General features: G+C 39.8%; 3 protein-coding genes across 3 annotated transcripts in view; 2 read left to right on the forward strand and 1 right to left on the reverse strand.

The window, feature by feature from the left end:
- The first annotated feature begins 3670 nt into the window (after positions 1-3670).
- LOC113230532 (serine/arginine repetitive matrix protein 1-like) lies at positions 3671-7569 on the forward strand. Its single transcript, XM_026464522.1, has 7 exons — positions 3671-3891; positions 4070-4166; positions 4260-4386; positions 4588-4690; positions 5085-5182; positions 5352-5616; positions 5691-7569. Exons 1-7 carry the CDS (start codon positions 3784-3786, stop codon positions 7059-7061), a joined length of 2169 nt encoding a protein of 722 aa, XP_026320307.1. The 5' UTR covers positions 3671-3783; the 3' UTR covers positions 7062-7569.
- A 112-nt stretch (positions 7570-7681) lies between these two features.
- LOC113230637 (dysbindin) lies at positions 7682-19547 on the reverse strand. Its single transcript, XM_026464642.1, has 3 exons — positions 18926-19547; positions 15325-15489; positions 7682-7851 (listed from the first exon to the last, which is right to left on the reverse strand). The coding sequence occupies exons 1-3, from the start codon at positions 19428-19430 to the stop codon at positions 7766-7768; spliced, it is 756 nt and encodes a 251-aa protein (XP_026320427.1). The 5' UTR covers positions 19431-19547; the 3' UTR covers positions 7682-7765.
- Positions 19548-22814: 3267 nt separating this feature from the next.
- LOC113230959 overlaps positions 22815-24339 on the forward strand; it is a 24350-nt gene continuing 22825 nt past the window's right edge. The window contains exons 1-2 of the mRNA XM_026465075.1: positions 22815-22933; positions 24070-24208. Of these exons, the coding sequence (XP_026320860.1) occupies positions 22824-22933; positions 24070-24208 (249 nt within the window). The 5' untranslated portion in view covers positions 22815-22823. The remainder of the gene's footprint in view (positions 22934-24069; positions 24209-24339) is intronic.

The raw sequence follows: 24339 nt of genomic DNA on the forward strand, positions 1-24339 counted from the left end.
ATCACTGCGTTAAGCTTTTAATGACGTCGTTTTAGGTAATTTAAAACGGTTAGCAATAATGATAAACAAAAACCTATACCAACATCATTTGAGTAATATTAGGTAGTTAGTGCCTTAATGGTTACATGGATAAGTATTTGACTAACTACTTAAGGTGAAACGGTACTTAGTAAAACAAACACCAAGAACATGAAGTTTTATTTAAAGACATCAGGAACTTTAGGTAATTTTTACTCTAACTACATTCTCTGACGTCTTTCCGTGGAATGACTGTCGTTATCGTGATTAGTTTCCATAGAGAAACCGTCATGAAATCAATTGATATGCGATATTAACAAAGTTATAAAATGTGCCAATGGGACAATAAGACCGCAAATAATGTGGCCTGTCGCCTAATTTGCAATAGAAATTCGTACAAGGATATGTTAAAGAAAGGCCAGGTCAAGAGAACCGACGATCATTGATGTGCGTTGGTGAGGCGAGAGATGTGTGTCAGGACCGTAGCAAATGGAAGGCTATGCTGCCCTCCTTGTTATAACCAACCTCACTTACATTTTGTTAACTTTTCGAGATATTGACACCTAGAGATTTTTTTTGCGCGAAAAATTTCAATTACGCTGATTTTATTTTTTTAGATTTTCGTCCACATTTTGTTGCTATAAAACTGAAAATAAATAAGATATGAAAAAACCGATTAGAGGGGGTTGTATATCTCGTTTTGCTAATTCCAGATTGTTAATAACTCAAATTTGCTAAAAATGTCAATTACGTTAGTTATGATAAAGAGGGCAGTATTGTCTCGCCTATCTCCAATTGGAAAAGGCCGTGAAATGCATATGTAATAAGGACTATATCTTCTAAGCAAAAAAAGAGCAAAAAATAAATAGGCTATGAAGCAAAAGCATAGTGGATTAGATAGCAAAAGTGATATAGTATGTTAATTAAAAGCAAATTAGCATTGCACCTTGTGAGAGCGAAAGCATAACGATGGGTAGCAAATAATGAATGAAGCAACACACTTGATTTGATGAGTTGATTGTTGAATTAATCCCGAGAAACTATTTAGAATCATTTTCGTAAAATTGATTGGTGCTTCTGTGGGCACCGGACTGTGAGACATCACTATTGCCACCTTGACGATTAATTCATTTTTTTGTAACTCACGTTTTCCATGTCTGCGATCATCTTTCATTGTAAATATCTCTATAATAAATATCTCACGCATCGAATACAGCATTATTAATTTATATATGGCATAACGTTGCAATATTGGTGATCCCAACGTGATCAAAACAATTACATTAAAAAAAAACTAAATTAAATGATTTTTTTTAGTTAGCACCGCCATACTTCTCCTGTTTCAGGTCAAGCGGATTTTCCGCAAGTATGGGTGCTTCATTTGCCTGCTTTTGATGTTTCGGTGGGATAATCTGTATTTAAGCTAAAAAATTTTCAGCGAAGTGCAGTAGTTTATTAACAATAATGTTTGCTGTCCACGCTACTGAATCGAAGCTGTACGGGTATTCCGTCTACAATTGCGGCATACAAACCAGGCTTCAAAATAACCAAGATATTTATTTTCTTTGATAATTATCCTTGTTCGTTCAAAATTTTGCTTCTTTAATTTTGGAAACATTTTGGTTTGTTTTATTTTGAGATTGACATTTGACACGTTTGGATACGTGTCGGATGCAAACCCATGATACGACATTGCTAACGGTAGCATTACGTTGTGCCAATTAATTTTATAAATATAAATGTATAAATATCAAGGTTCAGACAGACTAAGCAGTCAGCAATTAGACAAAATGCATACTGATATCAACTATAACCAAACTACTAACAATCTTCTGGAAGTTATGGCAAGTTCGTTTAGTATACGAGAGACAATGTCAATATATATTTTTTTTAATTCTAACCCAATAATTTGGGTAAGCAAAGGTTCTACTATACAGCCTCTTCAATTAATGAGCCATCGAGTGGATACTCTACATAATTTTATTTCGAAACATTAAATACCAAAGGTAAATCGAAATGTCTCCTCTGATAATAATTACATATCTTTGTTTTACGAAATAATTCTTAAACATGTTACAGTGTAACGTAGACACAAAACATCATAGACGGTTTGGAAAATCCAGGATGCCAGTGTCGTCCTCTCCTATCTCCCATCTGCTTGGAAAAGCAAATTTCACTTCAAATTAAATAAAACGATAAGCCCATTGAAAAAGAGATTACGATGACCTACTAGCCCTTTTTATAATATCTATTGTATAACGTTACACCGTACAAACAGATATTACGTCTGTGATTCATAATAGATTAATTGAACATTTTTTTTTTCAATTGATAATATAGGTAGTACCTATTAGGTACTACCTACTCGTACTCATAACACTATTTGGCAGGTACAAAATACTTTTACACTTTTGTCGTAACTACCATGACGATCTTACCCGTTTTCAAAAAATGATTGAGCTACACCTAATCTCTAGCAATAAAACGACATTGTTACGAGCTGCATTTCAAAATGCGAAGTGTTAAACCGGCGCAAAGTTGCCCTGAAAATTATGCCTGATGCTAATTAAGACAATCAGAAGAGGGGCGAACTTAAGAAAACTTTCTATACAAGTTGCACTCCATGTAGTGCACTTCACAGTTGCATAGTGCAACCTACAATAATTGCATAACCGAATGTAGAAGGAAGTAGAAAGTACTTACCATGCGACGATGTGCGGTAATTCAACGAATAGCAATATGCAGCATCCCTGCCACCGCCTCGAGAACGGCCCGACCACTCGCTGCCACCCAGCCACCGTTGACGTCTCCCAAACAGACAAACACCACACAACACAAAAAAGACAACGGTCCGCAAACCAGTTCCCGGCGCATCTACACACCACACCTAGCGGACCTCGCACTTGTTGCAAAACTAACAAAAAAAAAAAGACAATTTAACAACGACAAAATCAACCGAAAGTCGTTTTGTAATCGATTTTTCAAATTTATTTCACACACACACACGCAAAACGCACTTCACTTGTTCCTTGCCAATACTTTATAACGCTTTTCGTGACGAAAGCACAAGTTTGTAAGGGTTTTGATTCAATTTTTAATTAATAAAATATATAAAATAATTTTTGTGTTCTGTCAATGTCCATTCAAGCGACTGGGAGCGCGCGCCTGCGTACGTACAACGCCATCAGCTGCGCAACGCAACTCGACTGAACTCGACTGACGTGACGGCACCTGACGGTCCGCAGCGCTGGGATGCCGCTCACAAAAATGAACAGTAAATTGCCATTTCACAATTTTAAATTCCCAAACTTCGCTCCAAACCTTACTCTTGCTAATACATTATAATGTCTTTTCATCAGTTTGGTTTATGTATTGTCATAACTTCCATCGCGAGTAATAAGTTGTACCGAATTAACACATTTTATTAGCTCAAAGTAGAATCGCTCTCGGGTTTCAATTAAAACCTCTTCATAGAGTCTATGTAGGGCCCTCAATAATGACATCCATTCAAGCCATCGAGACAACATGTCAGTTTCATTCAGTCATACGAAATTCGAAAAGCAATTTGAAATAAAAGAAAAAAAATATATCATGTACCTTTCAAAAAAGAGGAAAATTTTGTTATTGTAGATTTAACCACCAATGTCTTTCAAATTGTCGTCATTTTTATTTACAATTTTACCATTAATTTTTCTCTTAAAATTTAGTGACTATTATATTAGTTCGTTTCTTATTCTAAAGATAATTAATTGTATGCAACATTGAATGAGCTTCGAAGTGGATCGGTACCCGTCTGCGTGGGCACACATCGCCCTATGTGCGGATCTCACATGGGCTACGGAACCTCCCGATGAATTCATTATAGCAAATCAGGTACTCCTCACACTGTTCGCCATGACACTTGAACTCAGAACATTAAATACCACCCATTTAATCAGCTGTAAAGTGCAAAGTTGTAAAGTTCTAAGTTGTTCAGTTATTTTGTAAAGAAAAAGCAGTAATGTGAAGAATTCTATATCGTTCTGTTGCGACTTGTTCCACTTGTTTGCAGCGCCTTTGGGCACAGCACTGTCGTGTTTCCCAGGCTCTACAAGACGTAACAATTGAATCTCACAACTTACAGACAAGTAATCAATGCGAATTAACAGGTAAGAACAACATTGCTCAGCATCCACGCTACATCTTCCAAGCGAAGTTTTTGGAACACAAACAGACCGTATCAAAAGAAAATTCTATTTCAGAAAAACGATCAAGTTCGAGTCCGATCCAAGAAAATGGAAGTTGTAGCGGCAGAAGAAGTGTAAAAGACGTAATACCGGAGTCTAGACTGGCACAATATTATGGAAATTTCTATTACGATGAAGTCAGGTAGTTTTTCAAACAAAAAACTGTGTGAAAATCAGTAGCTTATATTGCAGTTATTTATAACACGAAAATCAGCAAGCTTAAAATAGCAATACACAGTAGTTGCACATTTTTGGCGCGTAATTGATCGCGCCATTTTGTCCTGTCAAACGCTTTGTATGGCGGGAAAAGCACTTCCGTTAATTTGAATATACGTTTTTCCAGAGAGAAATGTTACACGAACGCGAGTGATAAAACCAATGGACGTGGCTACAGCGGGCAGGGATGCGAAAATTCCGATCTCACAGAATGTTGGATGCTACCAGAGGTTACAATGACCACAGTCGGATAATTACTCTTTGCGTTAAGTCACTTAACAGAACCATGATCGGAATTTTTCAGCGTGACAATTTCCGGAACTTTCACAGAACAAAAAGTTCACTTTTGAATGGCGCTTTCACTTCCTCAAAAACGCAGTGTAAGACTGCTACCCACAAGTTTCAAGTCACCCAATGCTCAACTGTTGTGCCTTGTGGCATTTGATAGAGGCGCTTAGTGCTTTAAAAAAAATCAAATAAAGAAAACCATCAGATGTGACTCCATTCCAGTCATTCTCTCAAAATATCTGAATATCTGATGGGCATTTATACGACAGGTATTTCTCTGTGCTGATAGATATCAGAGGAACTCTTAATAAGTTTGCTGGTGTAATGTGTGTCCAGGTGGAGTACTGGTTCCGCAAGCTGGTAGACGAGCCATCGGACCGCAACCTGTTCCCGCGCCGCCGCCGGCAGTACCGCGTGCTGGCCGACGACGATTTGTGCGTGCTTTCCTTGACTCTCTCTTGCACCATCCTCTAGGCTCACTCGTAACTCGAATTCGTTTTACTTAAAAGTTCGCTTAATAAAGAAGATTAACAGATTAGAACGCCGCCGCGAGTGCCGCGATCGTACTTATAGTGAATATAACTGGCACCGATCGGCAGCTAGCGAGCGCTGGGGCCTGACCGGCGCGAGGGCCGCGGGCGAGGAGGCGGCTCTGGCCGCGCGCGTTCTGAGCGTGCGCGCGCTGTGGGCGCCGTCGGGCTCGCCGCCCGCGCCCGCGCCCCCGCCGCGCACCCCCTCGCCGCCACCCGTCCCGCGCAAGATGCGCGCGCGCCGGCGCCAGCCGCGTCGCCTGCAAGCGCTGGCGCCGCCGCCCCCCGCCTACTGCCTCGACGCGCCCACCCAGCTCTTCTGCGACCCCACGTGCAAGGTCGGGGCCGGCACTCCGGAGTCTCCTCGAGGTTTTCTAGCCTCATGGCGAACTGACCGCGAGTCGTCTTCCAGTTCCAGTTCGAGGCGCCGCGGCCGCCGCAGCTGACGGAGTGCCAGCGCGCGATGGGTCGGCTGTCGGCCAGCGTGCAGGCGGTGATGCGCGCGTCGGCGGCGCGCTGCCCGCCGTACCGCGGCACGAACGTGAGCCGCTACGCGCCCACGGCGCACTCGGCGCGGCCCGCGGCGGCGCTGGCGCGGCCCGAGCGCCGCTACGTGTGGTGGCCGCGCGATCCGCCCTCCGCGCCGCGCCTGGACCACCGCTTCCACCTGACGCACGTGCCCGCGCCCGCCGCGCCCGTGCCACCGCCCACCGACGCGCCCCCACCTGCGCCCCCCGCGGAGCCCAAGGAAGCCCTGAAGCCCGACGCACCCAAAGACGCCCCGGCTCCCTTGGCCGAGCCGGCCCCGCCGCCCGCTGCCGAACGGCAGCCGTCGCCGCCGCCCGACGAACCCGAGGCGGAGAGTCCGCCGCAGCAGAAGGAGAAAGTGGTCACGGACGGGCAGCTGCCGTCAACGAGCGCGGCCCCCGTGGATACGGGCCTCCGGAAAAAGCGATTGTACAGCACGGTGCTGAGCATGAGCGCGCCGTCGCCGATCAATCTGGCGCCGGTAGGATGCGTGCGCCTCTCGCAGAAGCTAGTCACGCCGGGATTGTTAAAGCTGAACTCTAAAATCGTGTTACCGGGGGCGCGCCTGCGCCCGCCCAATGTGGACAACAAGTTTGAAGAACTCGAAAAGGAGGCTCTCGAGCAGTACAAGGCCTCCGATGAGAGCATCGACACCAAGTTCCGCGAACTGGAGAAGCAGGCTGTGGAGCAGTACAGCAATAGCAACAGCAACACCAGCTGTAGCAGCGGCAACTCGGCCGAGAAGCGTTCCTCTACATCGCCGCCGGCACCCGATGACGATCCCAAGAAGAAGCAGCCGGCAAAATTTCATAAAGATAAGGCGGTCGATAGTGTCGTCATATATTCTCAAAATTTTCCCGACCTGAACGCTAAGGGACATACGACGAGTGTCACGAATTTAAAAAACTTCCACACCCCCCCGAGGGGGGAAAAAAAGGAGCAAACTCATAGATCCAACAAGAGTTTACGAACTTTGAAGAACGAGTCCCAGCGGGCGGCGTCTGATACGGACTACGATTCGCGCGAGTCGAAGACAAACCACAAGGGGCCGATGCGGTGGACGCTGCACGTGGTGCCGCCCAAGAAAAGGCACCTCACGCTGTGCGTATCGGACTTTTCGTCCGACGAGGAGATGGAGGACGCGAGTGACGCAATCAAGGCCGCGGGGCCCTGCGGCAAGAACCACGTAACAGGCAAGGTGAAGTTGTCCGCGCATGGCGGAGGCGACCTGCACCCCCTCATGAGGAAGACGTAGCAGATGCACGCGGCGCTCTCGCGGCGTCTCCACAACAACCCATTGCTACTCGTTTATTTTTAGTCTTTACACACGCCCGCACCGCTACACCCCGACGAGTGCTGCAGTTAACAAGAAAATTCTGGCCGGTCACAAGCGAAGCGACTCCTGTGCAGATTTTAATCGAGTAAATTCAGTAGTGTGTGGCTCCAAAAAAAATATGGGTATCAGTGGTGGTTGTGGTGAGGCACTGGGCATTGGCCACTGGGGCCTAGAAATGATCACCGGCGGGCGGTAGCGGGCGCGGGCAAATTTTGATATTGATATTGTGAGAGTTTTTGTGAGATCCGAGTGCTACAGACGTGTATCGAACAGTGTCGTGACCGGCGTGATCCGTGTACCGATAAAGCTGTTTTAGCAATGTGCTTATTTTTACTAGTCATAAATGCTTTGTATATATATTTTTGTATTTTTGACTTTATGGTATTGAATAAGAAAAATAATTTCAGTTGGTTTAAAAAACACACTACCGCGCTTAAATTCTTTAGGTATTACAAAAGAAAAAATAAATTTTATATGAATTGTGCAAACTCACTGCTGTTATTTATAGGGTATAAGATTATAAAACACATGGGTAGGATTCAACAGTATAATAGCTTTGGAAAATAAATAACATTATTAATTTCAACACGTTGGTACAGGCTCTGTATAAGGCAACGCCTAGGTCAACTGTCCAGAAACTTGTCCAAGTCAGTTCTGTCTTCGTCCAACTGGACTTGCTCCAAAGTTAGATTCGGCGTTGGAGGAGGTCCTAGAACAAACAACACTCATTTAAAAAAAAAGGGAACTAATTTATCACCATACTATACCAAAGCATGTGATACTAAAATTATTCATCTACATAGTGCATATACAGGGTCTAATCGTTAATTGTGCCCAGGCGATTATTACTTTTTTTTTTTTTTTATACATAGGCCAGCGGGCTCTGGATAGGGACTCTGGAGCCTGCATTGCATGGCCTCACTCATCTGGGGGGCGGGTCGGAGGACAACTGACCTGCCCCTCCGTTGGCGCGGAAGCCCTGACGCAAGTCACGGCGGCTGGGCGACGTCATGGTGAATGTGCGCCGACCTCACGGTGCCGACTCAACCGGCGGGAGGCAAACCCGGGAGGGTTTTAGGGGGTAGGCCCTCCAGTCTGGAGGGAGAGTCCCCACATAACCCCTGAGTCTCCCTGGGCGGGGGTATCTAAAGCATATATATATCTCGCATATAAAGATTTCAGCCCCGTAAAAAAAAGGCGATTATTCCATAAATATAAGAGATATCAAAAAGCTTTAAACTGATATCGAAAGTACGTTACCTAATGAATAAATCGACATCAATAACTTTTTCAAAATAAAACTAGAAATATCAACAATTTGAACATTATACGCTCCCATACATTTCATATGACATTTGTAGAGAGGCTTTAGTTTTCCTACTTAAGGTAACATTAAGTTAACAGATAACAAAACTGCTGTAAATAAGGTAATAAAAAGATCTTTTAATTGAAAAAATATATATAACGTCATAGCCAATTACTTGGTCAAGTGTGTGTTGTCCATTATAACACACGTAACACGGTATTGGACGGCGAAACCAAAAGGGGCAAATGCTGGTAAACTTCCTGGACATGCAGGGGCTGTTCTGCATGAATCGCTCCTCTTTAACTCTTTAAGAAGAAGCCCTTAAAGGGAAGTGGACCTGGCAAAGCCTCAATGGTATGACGAAAAACGAGATCGATTCATCTTGACGGACAAGAAGCGTATATTTAGGGATATCTCAGTGGTCAATAGGTTCAATACCGGTAGCGACCACAGACTCGTAAGAGGTATCCTAAATATCGACTTCAAGGTCGAGAGAAGTCGTACGATGGGATCTCTTATTCGTCTAACGCTGCTCCAAACCATGCATGGCTCCGAAGCGTTCCAGTTGGAACTGAGCAATCGCTTCGCTTTGCTGGAAACCACGGCAAATATTGACAAGGACCTTGAAGGTGTGGTAGGGGTAATTCGCGAAGAGGGAATTAGGCACTTCAGAACACCCGGAGGAGTCCGAAAATCCCAAGAAAGAAAAAGAAAAGCCCAAACTATCGACTGAGACTCTGGAATTGATGAGGACACGGCGCGAGATGCCAGAAGAAGCTTCGTCAGATGCCCGTGCTCCAAAGCCATCACCCAACGCGAACGACCCAAGAGCCACACTTTCATGGCACTTCACAGACGGTCTGCCAGAAGTGGACAAAGACGAAATAACCTCTGAGCTTCTCAGGGCAGAAGGAGACCTAGTGCTCAGAAAGCTCAAGGAGCTATTCAACGCCGTCATAGCCAATGGGACTACCCCGGAGGCGTGCAGCAGAAGCGTGGTAGCTTTGTATTTCAAGAAAGGAGACAAAACCCTCTTTAAGAACTACAGACCTATCGCGCTCCTGAGTCACGTCTATAAGCTGTTTTCAAGAGTCCTCAACAAATAGTCTCGTTGGAAGATTTGAGGCTTTCCAGCTACCGGAACCGGTTTCGAAGAGGCTATGGCACTGTGGACCACATACACACTGTTCGGCAGATTATACAGAAGTCCGAAGAGTATAATCAGCGACTGTGTGTGTGTGTGTGTGTGTGTGTGTGTGTGTGTGTGCGTGTTCGTGTGCGTGTGTGTGTGTGTGTGTAGCATTTGTGGACTACGCGAAAGCATTCGACTCCATCGACACCTGGGTTGTTCTGGAATCCTTTCAGCGATGCCAAGTCGATTGGCGGTACTGTAGAGAGAGTCGTAGCTTAGGTTTGCGAGAGGCACTACTTAAATATAAAACGACGATTATATTCATAAATAAAGATTTATACGTGTATTCAATTTCGAAGCCTGTCTCAGAACTCTTTTCCATTTGACAACAACCTATTATTTATAAAATTCTAAATATAAACTGATCCAGCCTGCTACAGTACGTACAGGTGCTGAGAAATTTGTACAACAAGGCTACGATGTCCGTCCAAGTACAAAGCAACAAGACAAGACTCATCCAGTTGCACAGAGGCGTGAGACAGGGAGATGTTATTTCTCCGAAACTGTTCTCAAACGCTCTGGAGGACGTCTTCAAGACACTTGATTGGACCGGATTGGGCATCAATGTCAATGGTGAAAATCTCACACACCTTCGCTTTGCCGACGACATCGTTATAAAGGCAGAATCGCTGCAGGATCTGCAGAAAATGCTGAACAGCCTTAACGCTGCCTCATTATCGGTCGATCTCCGAATGAATTTGGACAAGACGAAGGTCTTGTTCAATGAGTTCGTCATCCCGGAGCCGATTTCGATTAATGGCGAAACGCTCGAAGTTGTCCGAGAATATAAAAAAATAAAATAAATAAATAAATATAAAACCCTGCAATTAGGCAGAGAAAACTTCGAGCGTGAAATAGGACTCGAGCGTGAAATAGGACAGTGGAGCTGGGTTGGGTAGCATTTGGGAAACTGCGTCATGTCTTCTCGTCACCAGTCCCGCAGTGCTTGACGACTAGGGTTTACAAATAATGCGTCCTACCGGTTATGATCTATATGGAAAGGTCTAGGCTGGGTATCTCGTTAAGGGACAAAGTCCGGAACGAAGTATGACAAAGTACGGCATGAGACTAAAGTTGTGGACATCGTCCAGAAATGTAGCAAACTGAACTGGCAGTGGGCTGCCCACATCTGTTGCAGAACCGATGAGCGATGGAGTAGACGGGTTCTCGAGTGGAGACCACGTCTCGGCAAACGTAATGTTGGACGTCCCCCTGCAAGATGGACCGACGATCTGAAGAAGGTCGCGGGTAGTGGTTGGATGCGGAAAACGGGTGATCGGGCACTATGGCGTACACTTGGGGTCTTATGTCCAGCAGTAGACTGCAATCGGTTGATTGATTGATTGATTGATTGAGTTGTCCATTACAGTGAATAAAATTGATCAATTTTTTATACAAATGTTGAATGAAAAAAACTTTTCATTAACTTTTACCCACTTCAGCTGTCCTGATATTTTTCGTCCCATATAATGAAATGATCCTTACATGAAACTGAGTCGATCAGCACTAAAATTTAAAAATTTGATCAATTTTATTCACGTGGACAACTCACACTTGACCAAATTATTGACTATGACATTATATATGTTTCTTCAATTAAAAGGTACTTACTTTATTTACAGCAGTTTTGTTAGCTATTAACTTATTGTTATCTCTTACATGTCATATCATACATTAAAAGAATAATGTCATATTAAATGTATGGGAGCGTTTAATGCTATTTTGTGTATTTCTAGTTTTGTTTTTAAAAAGTTATTGATGTCGATTTACCCATTAGGGAACGTACTTACGTATATATTAGTTTGAAGGTTTTTGATATCTCTTATATTTTGGAATAATCGCCTTGACACACCTTAACGATTACACCTGTATAGTAGGCCCCTATAATAGATAGGTCGTATTATTTATATTTCGTACATGAACCAAATACTGCGGTAACTCAAAATCGTGGAATTGAGAAATCAATTAAAAAATTGATGCTTTTATAAATGGTTAACAAAAATATAATGTAAACCGAATCTACGGTAAAACACTTATGTCACACGTCCTAAATTCTCTCGCGCCATTTGTCTTCCTACCTCTCACCCACCCACACTCAGTTTTTTTTAATATAATATCAAGCGACGGGACGAACAAGTCTTGCGTCTGATGGTAAGCTACATGTATGTCCCTAACAATTGCAGCGTGTTAGTGTTGTCATCCTACATGTGTACCTAAATAAAAATAATCACATTATTCGCAATAAGATCCATTCAGTATTTAATTGCCTCTGTGATTGAACGGTTACCATGCTAGTCTGCCTGTCGTAATGTTGGCAGCAACAACTAACCACTTCTACTGTATTTACTCGTATTGCTTTTGTTTGCAATTCCACAATTTTGAGTTACGGCAGCATTTGGTTCGTGTGCGAAATATAAATAATACGACCTATCTATTATAGGGGAAATATAATAAATAATGACCGTTTCCTCATGGTCCTACCTACTGGGTGCTCCACTGGCAAGGGCATGAGATCTAACATAGGGGCTTAGTACCAATATACTCTATGCAGTTGAATAATTTGAATATCACGTGCTGTAATAATACCTTATGGTGATAAGTATCTTTTTTTTGGGCAAGTTATGCAAATAAATCAATTCAGAAAAAATAAATATTTTTTATTCTGAAGTTTACGGCGAATAATGGAATTATTTTTATTTATACATAATAATATACTAATTTAATCTATTTTATTTTCATAATGTACAGGTACGGTACAATAAAAGCTTGAATACTAGGAAGTAAAACTAGGATTAAATTATATGATTAAAATTGAGTCCCCGCGGCAAGGTGCCCAAGATGCTGGCAGCGTTCCCCCTTTGTATGGCTATGCTAACGCGTTGGGCAAGGTAGCTGTCAGTTAATTAGTTATCCATTCATAAACAAGAATATTTTATACTTTCTTTCAAACTTCCAAGTTGTGTTTATCCAATGTCATCATTTTTGAGTTATGACAATATGTGGTTTCATGTGCGTATTGTAATACCGACGTTTCTATTTGTAAAACGATGAAACGAAAGATATATAATTTAATGTGGGCTCACTCAGCTCTTACAGAGGGCCAGTAAGATCTACAAAAGCATGCAGTTTGAGTGTAACATTGTGTACTACTTTTTAGTAAAAGTTATATGACATCCTCTTTAATCACAGATCAATAAATAGTGGTGCCTTTTAAAAAAATTTACAAATACTTTTTGGTGCTCACTCAAGTCACACGCTTATCGTAACGATTTATAATGAACCACCTAATAGCATTAAATTTCGTTTAATTCAATTTTTTAACCGACTCCAAAATAGGAGGAGGTTCTTAGTTTGACTGTTTTTTGTTGTACGTATGTTACGCCATAACATTTGTGAACCGATTTTGATGATTCTTTTTTTGTTGGAAAAATGGTACCTCAGTAATGGTCCCATTAAATTTTGAAGAAAATGTTCCACGAAACGATGAATCCGGTTTCGCGCACTTTCCGGTAACCGATTTCATTAAAACTTGGCAAACAGATGTAATTCCACGAACTTTAACCCACGACCATGTTGCACCGTAGCATTGCTCTAACCAACTGAACCACGGGTCCAGTTACTGAGCCGACGAAATTCTCCTGTGTTTTTGTTATAGACATCGAGTATATAACCGGAAATAGAGAAAACTATTCTGCTATACCATTACTGTGACAACTGCGCTCCGATTTGTTAGCCCGAATTCGAAACAATTGATGGGTGTCGTCAATTGATTAACTTCAAATCATAGATTTATATACTAAATCTATGCTTCAAATCGGCCAATTCACTTGAGCTTTGCTATAAGGGACGAAAATTGCAACATATTTAATATTAATTACTGATGAAATTTGATTCAGTTTGTTTTGTAATTAGATGTTTTGCTGTTTTTCCCCACACCACCGAACGGAAAAGCACGCCATTGTTAGAGATGTTATCTTTATTAGAATAAATACAGAATATTTTTGGAATATACGGAGACTTACACACAGGTCAGTTGTTGGCGCCGTACTATTTCAGCTTTCTAATTTCAGTGCAAACGAGAGTTGATATTTATAAGTGATGTATCACTGATGAGTTACCAGGAATGCATGGCCCTTATTTCGTCTCTATTTCGGGTTATATACTCAATGATTATAGATCTTTGTACTGACTTTCGGCATTCGTCGCCGCTAGTGACATTTTGTGACAGATTTTTTTGAATAACCTTTTCACCGCAGCCGATACCTTTATAGGTATCTTCAGGTAACTTTAGGTTTGTGAGTGTTACGGATATTATAAATAATACAAGTTGTAGTAAAAAATTTACTAAATATCCGCCGTTGCACATACACAAATAAAGATATTTGATTGTAATTGTATGTTGAAATATACAGGTAAGGTATAATAGGCGCTTAAATATTAGAAACTAAAACTAGGATTAAATTATATGAATAAAATTGGGTCCCCGCGTCAAGGTGCCTAAAATGCTGGTAGCGTTCCCCCTTAGTATGGCTATGCTAATGCGTTGGGCAAGGTAGCTGCCAGCCCTTGGATTTCTCAGACAGTCTATTAATTTTTTGGATAAAATTGTATCAGTAGAGCTCGTCGTGAAAGGGTTCGTCCAGGGAAGGACTGCCTTATCTTACCTATTTCTGCCGCCAAGGACGTTCCGGTTTTGAAGGGTAAGGGCGCTAGTGAAATTACAGGCGCTTGGGGCTTGTCAACATATGTATCAGGGTGACGGGCGCAGTGGTAGTGCCCCTCAGATCTTTGCGATTTAAAGCTCTGAGGACACTGCAATTGTTATGGACAGGCGTGTAGCTTACCATCAGGCGCACGACTTGTTCGTCCCGTCACTTTATATTATTTTTAAAAAATGTGTACAGATGAAGGGCAATGGGACCCCGCGGGCCAAGGGTTTCGACTCCAAAGGTTGTGAATTGGAGGCAGTCAGAGAGGTCGCATTACTTTTTACTTTGTATGTACGAAAATCTATAAATGTAGGGTATCTAAAATGTTGTAGTATCTTATTGAACTACCCTGTTGCTCCTGAACGATTCAATAGTATAACTGGTCCGAAGGGATATTTCTTCATTTCCAGTTCACTTGTGTGTTTGGGAATACTATTCTTTTTTCCTGCAGTGATCTCTGTGGATTACTGGGAAACTGAAAACTTTAGGAGGGTTTGAAGAATGATACATTGGCGTAGTATGGTATGGGGTAATGAGTTGGTTTCTCATCATCATCTCAGGGTGACGCGCGCAGTGGCACTACCCCTCAGATTTAAAGACAGTCGTGTCGCTTACCACCAGGCGCACGACTTGTTCATCCCGTCACCTGGTATCATTTAAAATAAACTGCAACTAAGGAATGTAAGCGTCTTCTAATTACAAATATCATTTGACAACCTCCGTGGTCGAGTCGCCATCTCTGAGGTCCCGGGTTCGATCCCCGGCCGGGTCAATGTACAAACTAACTTTTCTACATATCTCGTGTTTCGGTACTAAGTGTTTGTGGTACTGTTATTGTTTCCGATTTCCATAACACAAGTGCTTTAGTTACTTTCGGGGCAACGTATGTAATGTTGTCTAATGTTCATTGATAATTTAATTTATCATTGATATTTGTAACACTAACTATGATAAGCTGTTCTGGCTGATACATACCTATACGCACACTTCCGTCATTCAAATACTTCACAACATCCTGTTGAAAAGCATTAGAGCTCTGTTCTCTTTTTCTCTGCAACTCTGCTAGCTGCCTCTTTTCTTGCTCATAGGACTGTCTTTTTTGTTCCTTGGCTAATTTGCTGCGAGTGTTCTCTAGAGCCGCTGGAAAACCAAAAGTCTTATGTAAATTATTATCACTAGTTACCTGGAACTAGTGATAATAATTTTATTATTCTTGTCTTTATGATTATTATTATATGTAGGGTGGAGCTATAAATTGTAAGATCTATTGCTATTATTCCCAAAGTGGTCTGTATAGGCCCACCAAGTACACTCCAACCAACAAGGGATCCTTGTCGACACGTCAGAAATAGGAGATACAAGAGACATTAATGAGGGTTCAAGAGAGTAAATTTAGGCAGATCGTCGAACATTCTGACTTTCTATAAATGGAATAAGCCATATTATACAGATAGTGCTTATACTCTAGCCAAATTCGATGTAGAATTTGAAATTTTTTTTTGTCAACAAACAAAAACTTGATTAAAAATCGGGTTTTCACCTCTCACTATTTTACAGTTACCACAATTTCGCCAAAGTTTGATTAGGCTATTATACTACTGCCTCCGTGGCCGAACGGTTACCATGCCGGACTGCCACGTAGAGGTCCCAGGTTCGATTCCCGGGCCGGGAGAAATGTTTGTATGGCTTACATTTATTTCTCTCGTGAGTTTGGGTGTAATTTGTGGTCGTCTATGTGTGTGTCCATGGCACCTGCGACACAGGGTTTCCCTAGTGCGGGGCTATGTTGAGTGTGTGCGTTATTATTATTATTATTATACTAATCTTGAAGTTATGTCTGTGAAGAATTTTTTTCAATATAAGTTTTAAATTACTAGTCAGTGATTTGAAACCAACACAAAAATTACCAGTAATTAATTATGTAACAAACTATGTCATACCTAACGATTTGTTTAATTTGAAGGAAGAGATTGCAAACATTTGAGTTTCGAGTAGTAATTCAAGTTCAGAATCGCAAATTGACGCTGAATGAGATATATGCAGTAAATGAATGTATAATAAAATGTTCGCAGTTTTTTTCCATTTACCATTATACACATCTAGCAGAAAATATTAATAAGATTCAAAAACTTAATTACTTTATTCATAAATCATAACATGTTTACCCCTCCTGTGTAAAGTATCATATGTCGAAATTCCCAAGTTTACAGGGGAGCCTTTTAAAGTTCTGAATTCACAGAAATAAGTATAACACGTGACTTTAGCATTTCTCGTTACTCACATTATAAAACCCCAGATATCGGTTAGATGATCTATTATTAGATGATCACTCTATGTGAGTAATAAAACGGATAATATCGCCGAATAAAACGTAGAACTTGAAAATGCTCCCCTGTAAACTTAACAATTTTGACATACGATACTTTACGCAGGAGGGGTCAATGTATCAATAGGCACTTTGTAAAGTATATAATAATTGGCTAGGTAAACTCGAAAATTACACCAGCAGGCCGTTCACTGAGTTAGCCTTAACTAATGAGCATTGATCAAAAATGTTCTTTCACATGCCATCATTGGGTGCCCAATAATGTTTTGTTATTCAACTTTCTGTATCGAATTTAGCTAGGATACATGAACTTACATAATATTTTATTTATATTATAGACAAATTACCTATGTAATAAATATTTCATAACAAACAAGATATTCGGTTAGATAAATGTATAAAAACTTAACATGTGTTTTTTTTATAAAGTTTCTCACTATATGGTTAAACTTATCACTGTGTCCGCTGTTAAAAACACATTCCAAGTTTCTGAATTTGTAAAAAATCCATTTACGAAAGGCAGGGGGCAGCACAATAAAAAAGTTGGCACATGGCCAACAAGATAAATAAGTTTGGGAACCGCTGATCTATTGGAAGCCCCCAAGTTTTACAGTATCTTACCAGTATTGTCTTGATTAAATCATTTTCATATTTATTTATTGAATATCATGACATTTTACTACCATGATTTTCATGTATTTATTCAAGTCCAATCAGATTGAAGGATTTTTGTTTGTGTTCAGTCTTTGTATGTATAATAAATCATTGTGATTTAAATGGAATGATTTTTTTCAATAAAAAATCAATGATTTAATCAAGTGTCTTTAATTTCACTCCTTAATATTTAATTAAAAACTAGGGTCTAGGTCTAGCAGTAAATCACATCACATGCCAGTGTATAAGTGTGCTGTATCAATCCCATTAAAATAAATAAATAAGAACAATGCCAAAAGCTCCAAATAGTTGCAGAAATAATAAGTAAACCTACAATTATTCCTGTGTTAATTCTTGAAATCACATCTTGCATTTCTTTTTTTTACACTTAGATTTTGTGTGTAAAATGTTGCCAAATTTTGGCTGGGGTTTTCATAAAAGCTACTATAGACAGATTATAAATTAGGAATTTGGATGATGTAGTTGATTGTACAATAACGTGTACAATTATCTTTACTTGTATAGCTCACCTTGAACGATTGTTGGTTATCCCTCAACAAAATAAAACAAAATATAGAGAATGATTAATATCAACATTCCACTATAGTGTTAGTACAGTTTACCAACTAGAAAACTTTTACATTTACCATAACTAACCATAAATTGGTATAATTTATACGGCAATTAATGATTTCTTGCAATAAGCCGACTATATAATTAATTTTGTAACAGTGCCAAATGGTATTAATTAATTAATGGTATAAACAATAAAAGTATACTAGAAATAGTTTCAGTGAAGAACTGTGTTTTATCAATCAGTAGTGTTTCATAATTTTTATGGCATAAGTCAGTAAGGGTGAAGGTTATTGGTTACTGCAACACGGCATTTCCGGCTATGCTTTGGCAAGTAAGAGCAAATAGATTTAGTAGGTTATATATTTAAGTTAGAATAGTCGTGATAGCCTAATGGTGAATTGTTTGTGGGTTCTAATTCACCCTCACACCACTCACTTTTTCAGAATTTATGTGCAAAATTTCATTTTAAATTCACCATGAGCTTGTCGTCATCATCAACCCATTATACGTTCTACTGCTGGGCACGGGCCTCAGACGAGAGCTTAGGCCATGGCCCACCACTCGGCCCAATGCACACACGGCTTCACACTTTTTCGAGGGTTGTGTACGTTCTGCAACGTGCATGCAGGTTTCATAGCGATGTTTTCCTTCACCGAAAAGCTCACGATAAATTTCAAATTAAATTTTGCACATAAATTACAAGAAACTCAGAGGTACGAGCCCAGATTCAAACCTACGAACTTCTGCTGGAGAGGCAGTAGGTCGAACCATTAGGGTACCATAGCTTTTACAGTGGTAGCCTTTCACCTATGAGCTTTTAGGTGAAAGAAAACATTGTGATGAAACCTGCACGTACAACCTGCAAGTTCCAACCTGCATTGGTGCGGCGGACTATGGCCTAAAACCTCATCTGAGATGAAAAACATGTGCCCATCCATGGGACATATAAATGGATTGATGATGATGAGATTTAATAGATATAGAAATACCATAGACATTGTCATTCATTTAGTATCTTACCCATTTTCTTCTCCTTGTACAAAGTCAAATGATAATGATGATCTAACTTCCATTTCTCCATTTTATTTCTCTCGACAATGTCTTCGAACTCCACTAACTCCTCCTCAACAGTCTTAAGCAGGCTGTGGACGTTCCTCACGCTATCCATGCACTGCGCCACGGCCACAGTCAAACTCGGCAAGTGAGACAAAGTTTGTACCATTTCATGAGCACTTTGAAAGCGCATGTTAGCGATTTCTAGGAGTTCCATTATCAATTTGTCCGCTTGATCAGCTGCTTTAGCGTTATTATCAGCGTTAGCATGTAACTCAGCCCAGTCTTTCTGATATTTTTCTAACAAATCCCCTCCTGCGCCGTAGTTTACTTTACTTTCGTTATGTACTTTTTGTTTATCTTTAAAAATGTTCGTCACTTTTTGTACTTCTTGTAACGTTTGGCGTATGTTGTTGTTCGATGCTAGTCCGTCTTGCACTACAGTTATAAAATCTTTAAGGTTTCCCAACATTTTTAATTCTTTAAAGTTTACAACAAAAATAATACAGTATGAACAATTATATTATTATCTCTGGTCTTGTCTTATCAGAACAGAATGTCAAAATGACACAAATGATCAGTGTTGCCAGGACCTTTGAGACGGAAATTAGGTTTCTTTATGTACCGAAATGTTGCACTTTTGCTGCAAAAATTACATTTTTGCTGCGAAAGTTCCATTTTTGTCACAGACTAATGGTTGCAGTATACCAGACGCGGACGGACGGAAACGAGCAAAATATCGTCGAAGATGATATTTTTCACGTCTCGTCCCATTTCCGTCGCGTATACTTGAATACTAAATAAGTATTAACTATCACGTTACCTACGTATGCTGCGATCTTAAGAGCGCAAATGGCAAATTTCGATTTAAAAATACAAAAAACTTGCTTGTCTCGCCGTCTCTGCTGAGTTGACTCAAAATTAGTTTTATAAATCTCGGCCTAAGGTTTTTTATTATCTTGAGTTCGTTCATAAACTATTTAGGATTTACAATAACATATACTTTAATTTCATTGTTTTTTTTTATCTTTATTTATTTAGAGGCTTTGATCGTTATTGAACATGTCAGCCTCATTAGTAAAACGGTACATCAAGAATACACTTAATAAAGTCCAGACAGATAAATCAAAAATCTAAACATGTATACAAAATTTCCGCGACACTACATGTTGGCTCGGACAATACAGATTGAAACCACTCAACATTAAATGTATGGAAACCAACCAGTGCAAAGAACCGCGCCCTATAGGTTCTCCCATACTTCCCTCTGCATCAAATACAAAAATTTGTTTAAAGGAACGTGGCCAGATCGAAGCGCGCGCTGACAATTTGACACCAACCAAGGGACCCGAGGAGGCTCACTCTGCATGGTCTTGTACCAAATTCCCGGGAAATATTTTTTCCAACGAGAATGGAACTTGCTCTTATACAGCCTTTCCAAAGTAGGCGATGGCGCCCTCTTGTGGGCGCTGTAGGCCTAAAGGGGGTAAGAGACCCAGAAAAAAAAATGGGGGCGTTGCGTAGAGGCTTAACGGGAGATTTGTAATTTCATCTAGGAAGACTCTAGACACCGACTGAGCTCTCGACTCTCGACTACAACTTGTGAACATCAACTAATATTAGTTAAGAGATTGCAAACTAACTCGGTTCGATATTTCTCTCCGTGTAGTTCATATATCTGTCCTGTTTTATTGAATAAATAAAATAAAAATCATGTCAATCGGTCGCTCCGTTTCGAAATGAAAGTAGACACAAACAAACAAATAAAAAGGTAACAATCACAATTTTACATTTTAATAGTTATTAGTATTCCCAGACAGGTAATTTTCGTAGATAATAGACCGCGAGCAATCATGTTTTAACAAGTTAAATAACCCGATTTGTGCATTCCTGTATGAATTTGCTGGTTCATAGAATACTTGTTCTTACTTGTTGAGTACGATTGAGCGGCGAATGGGATAAACGAGTTTATGCATATTTGTCTTATTCCTGTTGGTGCGTAGTGCTTATGCAATCCTATATAAACAACGTAATATTTATTTTATTTTCATTTGTGGTTTCGCGTGTAATAGATAAGCAGTACTTAAGTTCAACACTTACCTACGTATTTCTCAAAACAAAACAATGTCGGAAGTAAAAAAGAAGAGACGGCAATACTATGCGGAATATATTAAATTCGAATTCATTGAAAATCCCACAAACCCATCGTCGCCTTTGTGCCTTTTGTGTCTAAAAACATTTTCGAATGAAGCAATGAAGCCTTCAAGACTGCAAGATCATTTGAATAAAATGCATCCAGGTAAGCAAGACAAGAATGTAGCATATTTTCAAGACCTAAAGAAGAAGCATAATACTCAGCCAAGTATAGCAATAGGTACTCTTCGGCGGCTGTTAAGCAAGATGACGACGGACTTCGAGCTACGTACAATATCTTTTTGTTAATTGCTCAAAAAGGCAAACCACACAACATTGGAGAAGAGTTAATTTTGCCAGCAATAAAGGAAGTAATAACTACTGTGCTTCATAAACCAGCCGCAGATATTATCCGAAAAATTCCTTTGAGTAATATTTCTGTGTAAAGACGAATTGATGAAATGGCTGAAAACATTGAAGAATCATTGTGCAATCATCTGAGGACTAGTCAATTCTCAATTCAGTTCGATAAGTCCATTTCACCAACTAATGAAGCATTGTTGCTGTCTTACATGAGGGTTACAAAAGATGAGAAAATATGTGAAGAACTATTGTTTGCTAGAAATTTAGAGACCGATACAAAAGGCGAAACCGTATTCAATACATTGGAAAAGTTTTGTGATGAGAAAGAGATTCCCTTGAAAAATATTATATCAGTTGCTACGGATGGCGCTCCGGCTATGACAGGGTGCCATAAAGGCTTCATAGCTTTAAGGCTTTAAAGTATAAAAAATAAAATTCCAGATGTCCTTGCTGTACATTGCGTTATTCATTGACAACATTTGGTTGCTAGAAATTTAAGTGAACGACTATTTCAATCACTGCAATATGTCATCAAAGCAGTCAATAAAATCTGTAACAGCTCTTTGAATGATAGACACTAGACTATTAGACTTAGACTATTTTTTTTCTATCCTCTAAGACCCGCCCACCCTTGATGTAGGGCCCTTGTAACCGGGTAGTTTAACGAGCCTGAATCTTTTTAAATTGTGATCACATTTTCATCAGCGAGCATGTGGATAGTTTTTACTAAGATGTTCGTAATGAATGTTAAATTACTTAATGATTACTGTTTGTTACATGTTTGTAGATATGGATTCTTTATTAGTTTGGTGGTGAAATGGTGGGCCTTTGAAGTTACAATTACAGTCTTTACAAGGATTATTTTTATTATAAGTGTATTATGAAGAAAAAACGAAGAAAGAAATAGTGATGAAGAAAGTTAGAACTATATTCTTTATTTTAAACCAAATTACTAAAGACTTTATCCTAAAAATTCCAATAATTACGAATTTAAAGTTTTTGCTCAAAGTCATAGAAGATAATGTGATTTAAATGAAAATGAAAACATAAATATTGACTCTTGCCACTAAAGACTATTTAAAGCACTCAAATAAATGAACTAAGTTATTAAGTTAAGAGAAAGTGAAACCATAATGTATTGGAACCACAATCTAAAATATTAATGAGGATTCCGATAACTAAGTAAAGACATGTCTCAAAGAACTTGTATCCAAGCCAAAACTCTTAATAATTCAAAAATATGAGTTTGGCTGGTAATACCTAATACAACCGTAACTGTCAATTTGAATCTCCTTGTGAGTATAGTGTTATGTTTTAAATTCTGAAAATAGAGATATTTGGAATTTTTGGTGAAAATACCCGATTAGTAATGAATGAAGAGAAGTTAAGCGGTGATGCCGTGCCCGGGAAGTTTGCCGAGTGGCTGTTGTCCATGGGATGTCCAAATGAAAAGGTGCCTCCAGTAGAAAAGATTGCCGAGTAAGTAAAATGACTTCTCTATAAAATTACCAAAATGTCATATTACTATTAACTTCTCCGAAGAAAGAACAGTCTGCATGATGTTACAGACAGGAAGTGCTTTGATCATGCGCCTGTAAATTAATTCAATATGCATTCTGTCGTGAAAAGTAAACAAGTTAGTAGTAGTAGAGGTCCTTGTGAAAGAGTTCTCCTGGGAAGTGCTGTACCTATTTCTGCCAAGCAGTGAACATTACTGCGTTGCAGTTGCGAAGGGCAAGGGTGCTTGTGAAATTACAGGCACATGGGACTTGTCAACTTATGTCTCATTGTGTTGGGCACACTGGCAGATCTTTGTGATTTAAAGTTCCTAAACTGTTATGGACAGGCTTACCACCAGACACACAACTTGTAAGTCCAGTCACTTATTATTATATAAAAAAAGTATAATTTCACATAATAATCAAGTATAGAAGGATCCTTTTTTTTTGGCAAACAATCTGACTTTTACTTCCTTAATATCATTAATAAATTAATTTGTGATGGGCCACGAGAGCCAATTCAGAGAAGCCTGCTGTGTAATGTTTTTTATTGCGCACTTACTCTTACCAACATGAATATAGTAGCTAAGTGAAATCTAAATAGGGGCACTGTCAAAACAAAAAAGAACATAGTTGAACTGAAGAGATGAAGCTATTTTTTATCTTAATTGCATATATTTGTGTTTTCAAACACGCCAATGTTTCAGGCGCTTTACACGTCCTTGGTCATGGGTGACTTAGATGGTAAAGTCATCCATCAGTTATGTCTAACATTAATGCAAACTACCCTATTTTTTCACTTTTGTTACTGAAGTTACTAATTAAGAACCTTATGTTTCTGTGGAAAATTTACAAATATTTCAATTCTTATGTGTAACAAACGCAAAAACCAGAGAACTCAATAGTCAAACTGGTTTGCAGTCTTTTGTATATACCTAGTGACTGGTTGAACAAGTCATATGCCTGATGGTAAGTGACATGCATATCTGTAGCTGTACCAGTTCCACTCATAGCTTTAGTCGAAATAACTAGTGTTGTGGTACTTACCCAAGCTGCTTATTCTGAAGAGGCCTATGCGTATAAGTGGACTGTAAAAGACTAAAATGTTTGTTTCAGGATGTGCCGAGGACAGTACTACATGGTATGGCGAGGGATGATAGAGAATGTCAAGCCTAAAGATGTCATCAGGGAACAGAGGCTGCAGGTTTTCGCTGATGATATCAGGCAATGTCAGGGAAACAATGCTTTTAATGAGGTAGGCAAGTTTGACCAACTTAGAAGTATTAGAAGTAATAATTTAATAATAGTAATAATTTTTAGCCGTGGGGCGACGGCTTAAGAATACATTGTCGCCTCCCCATACATGCCCGTGGGGGTCGTAAGAGG

The sequence above is a fragment of the Hyposmocoma kahamanoa genome, unplaced genomic scaffold, assembly GCF_003589595.1.
Source record: "Hyposmocoma kahamanoa isolate Upper Pololo Valley unplaced genomic scaffold, ASM358959v1 101, whole genome shotgun sequence".
In the NCBI taxonomy this organism is placed as follows: Eukaryota; Metazoa; Arthropoda; class Insecta; order Lepidoptera; family Cosmopterigidae; genus Hyposmocoma; species Hyposmocoma kahamanoa.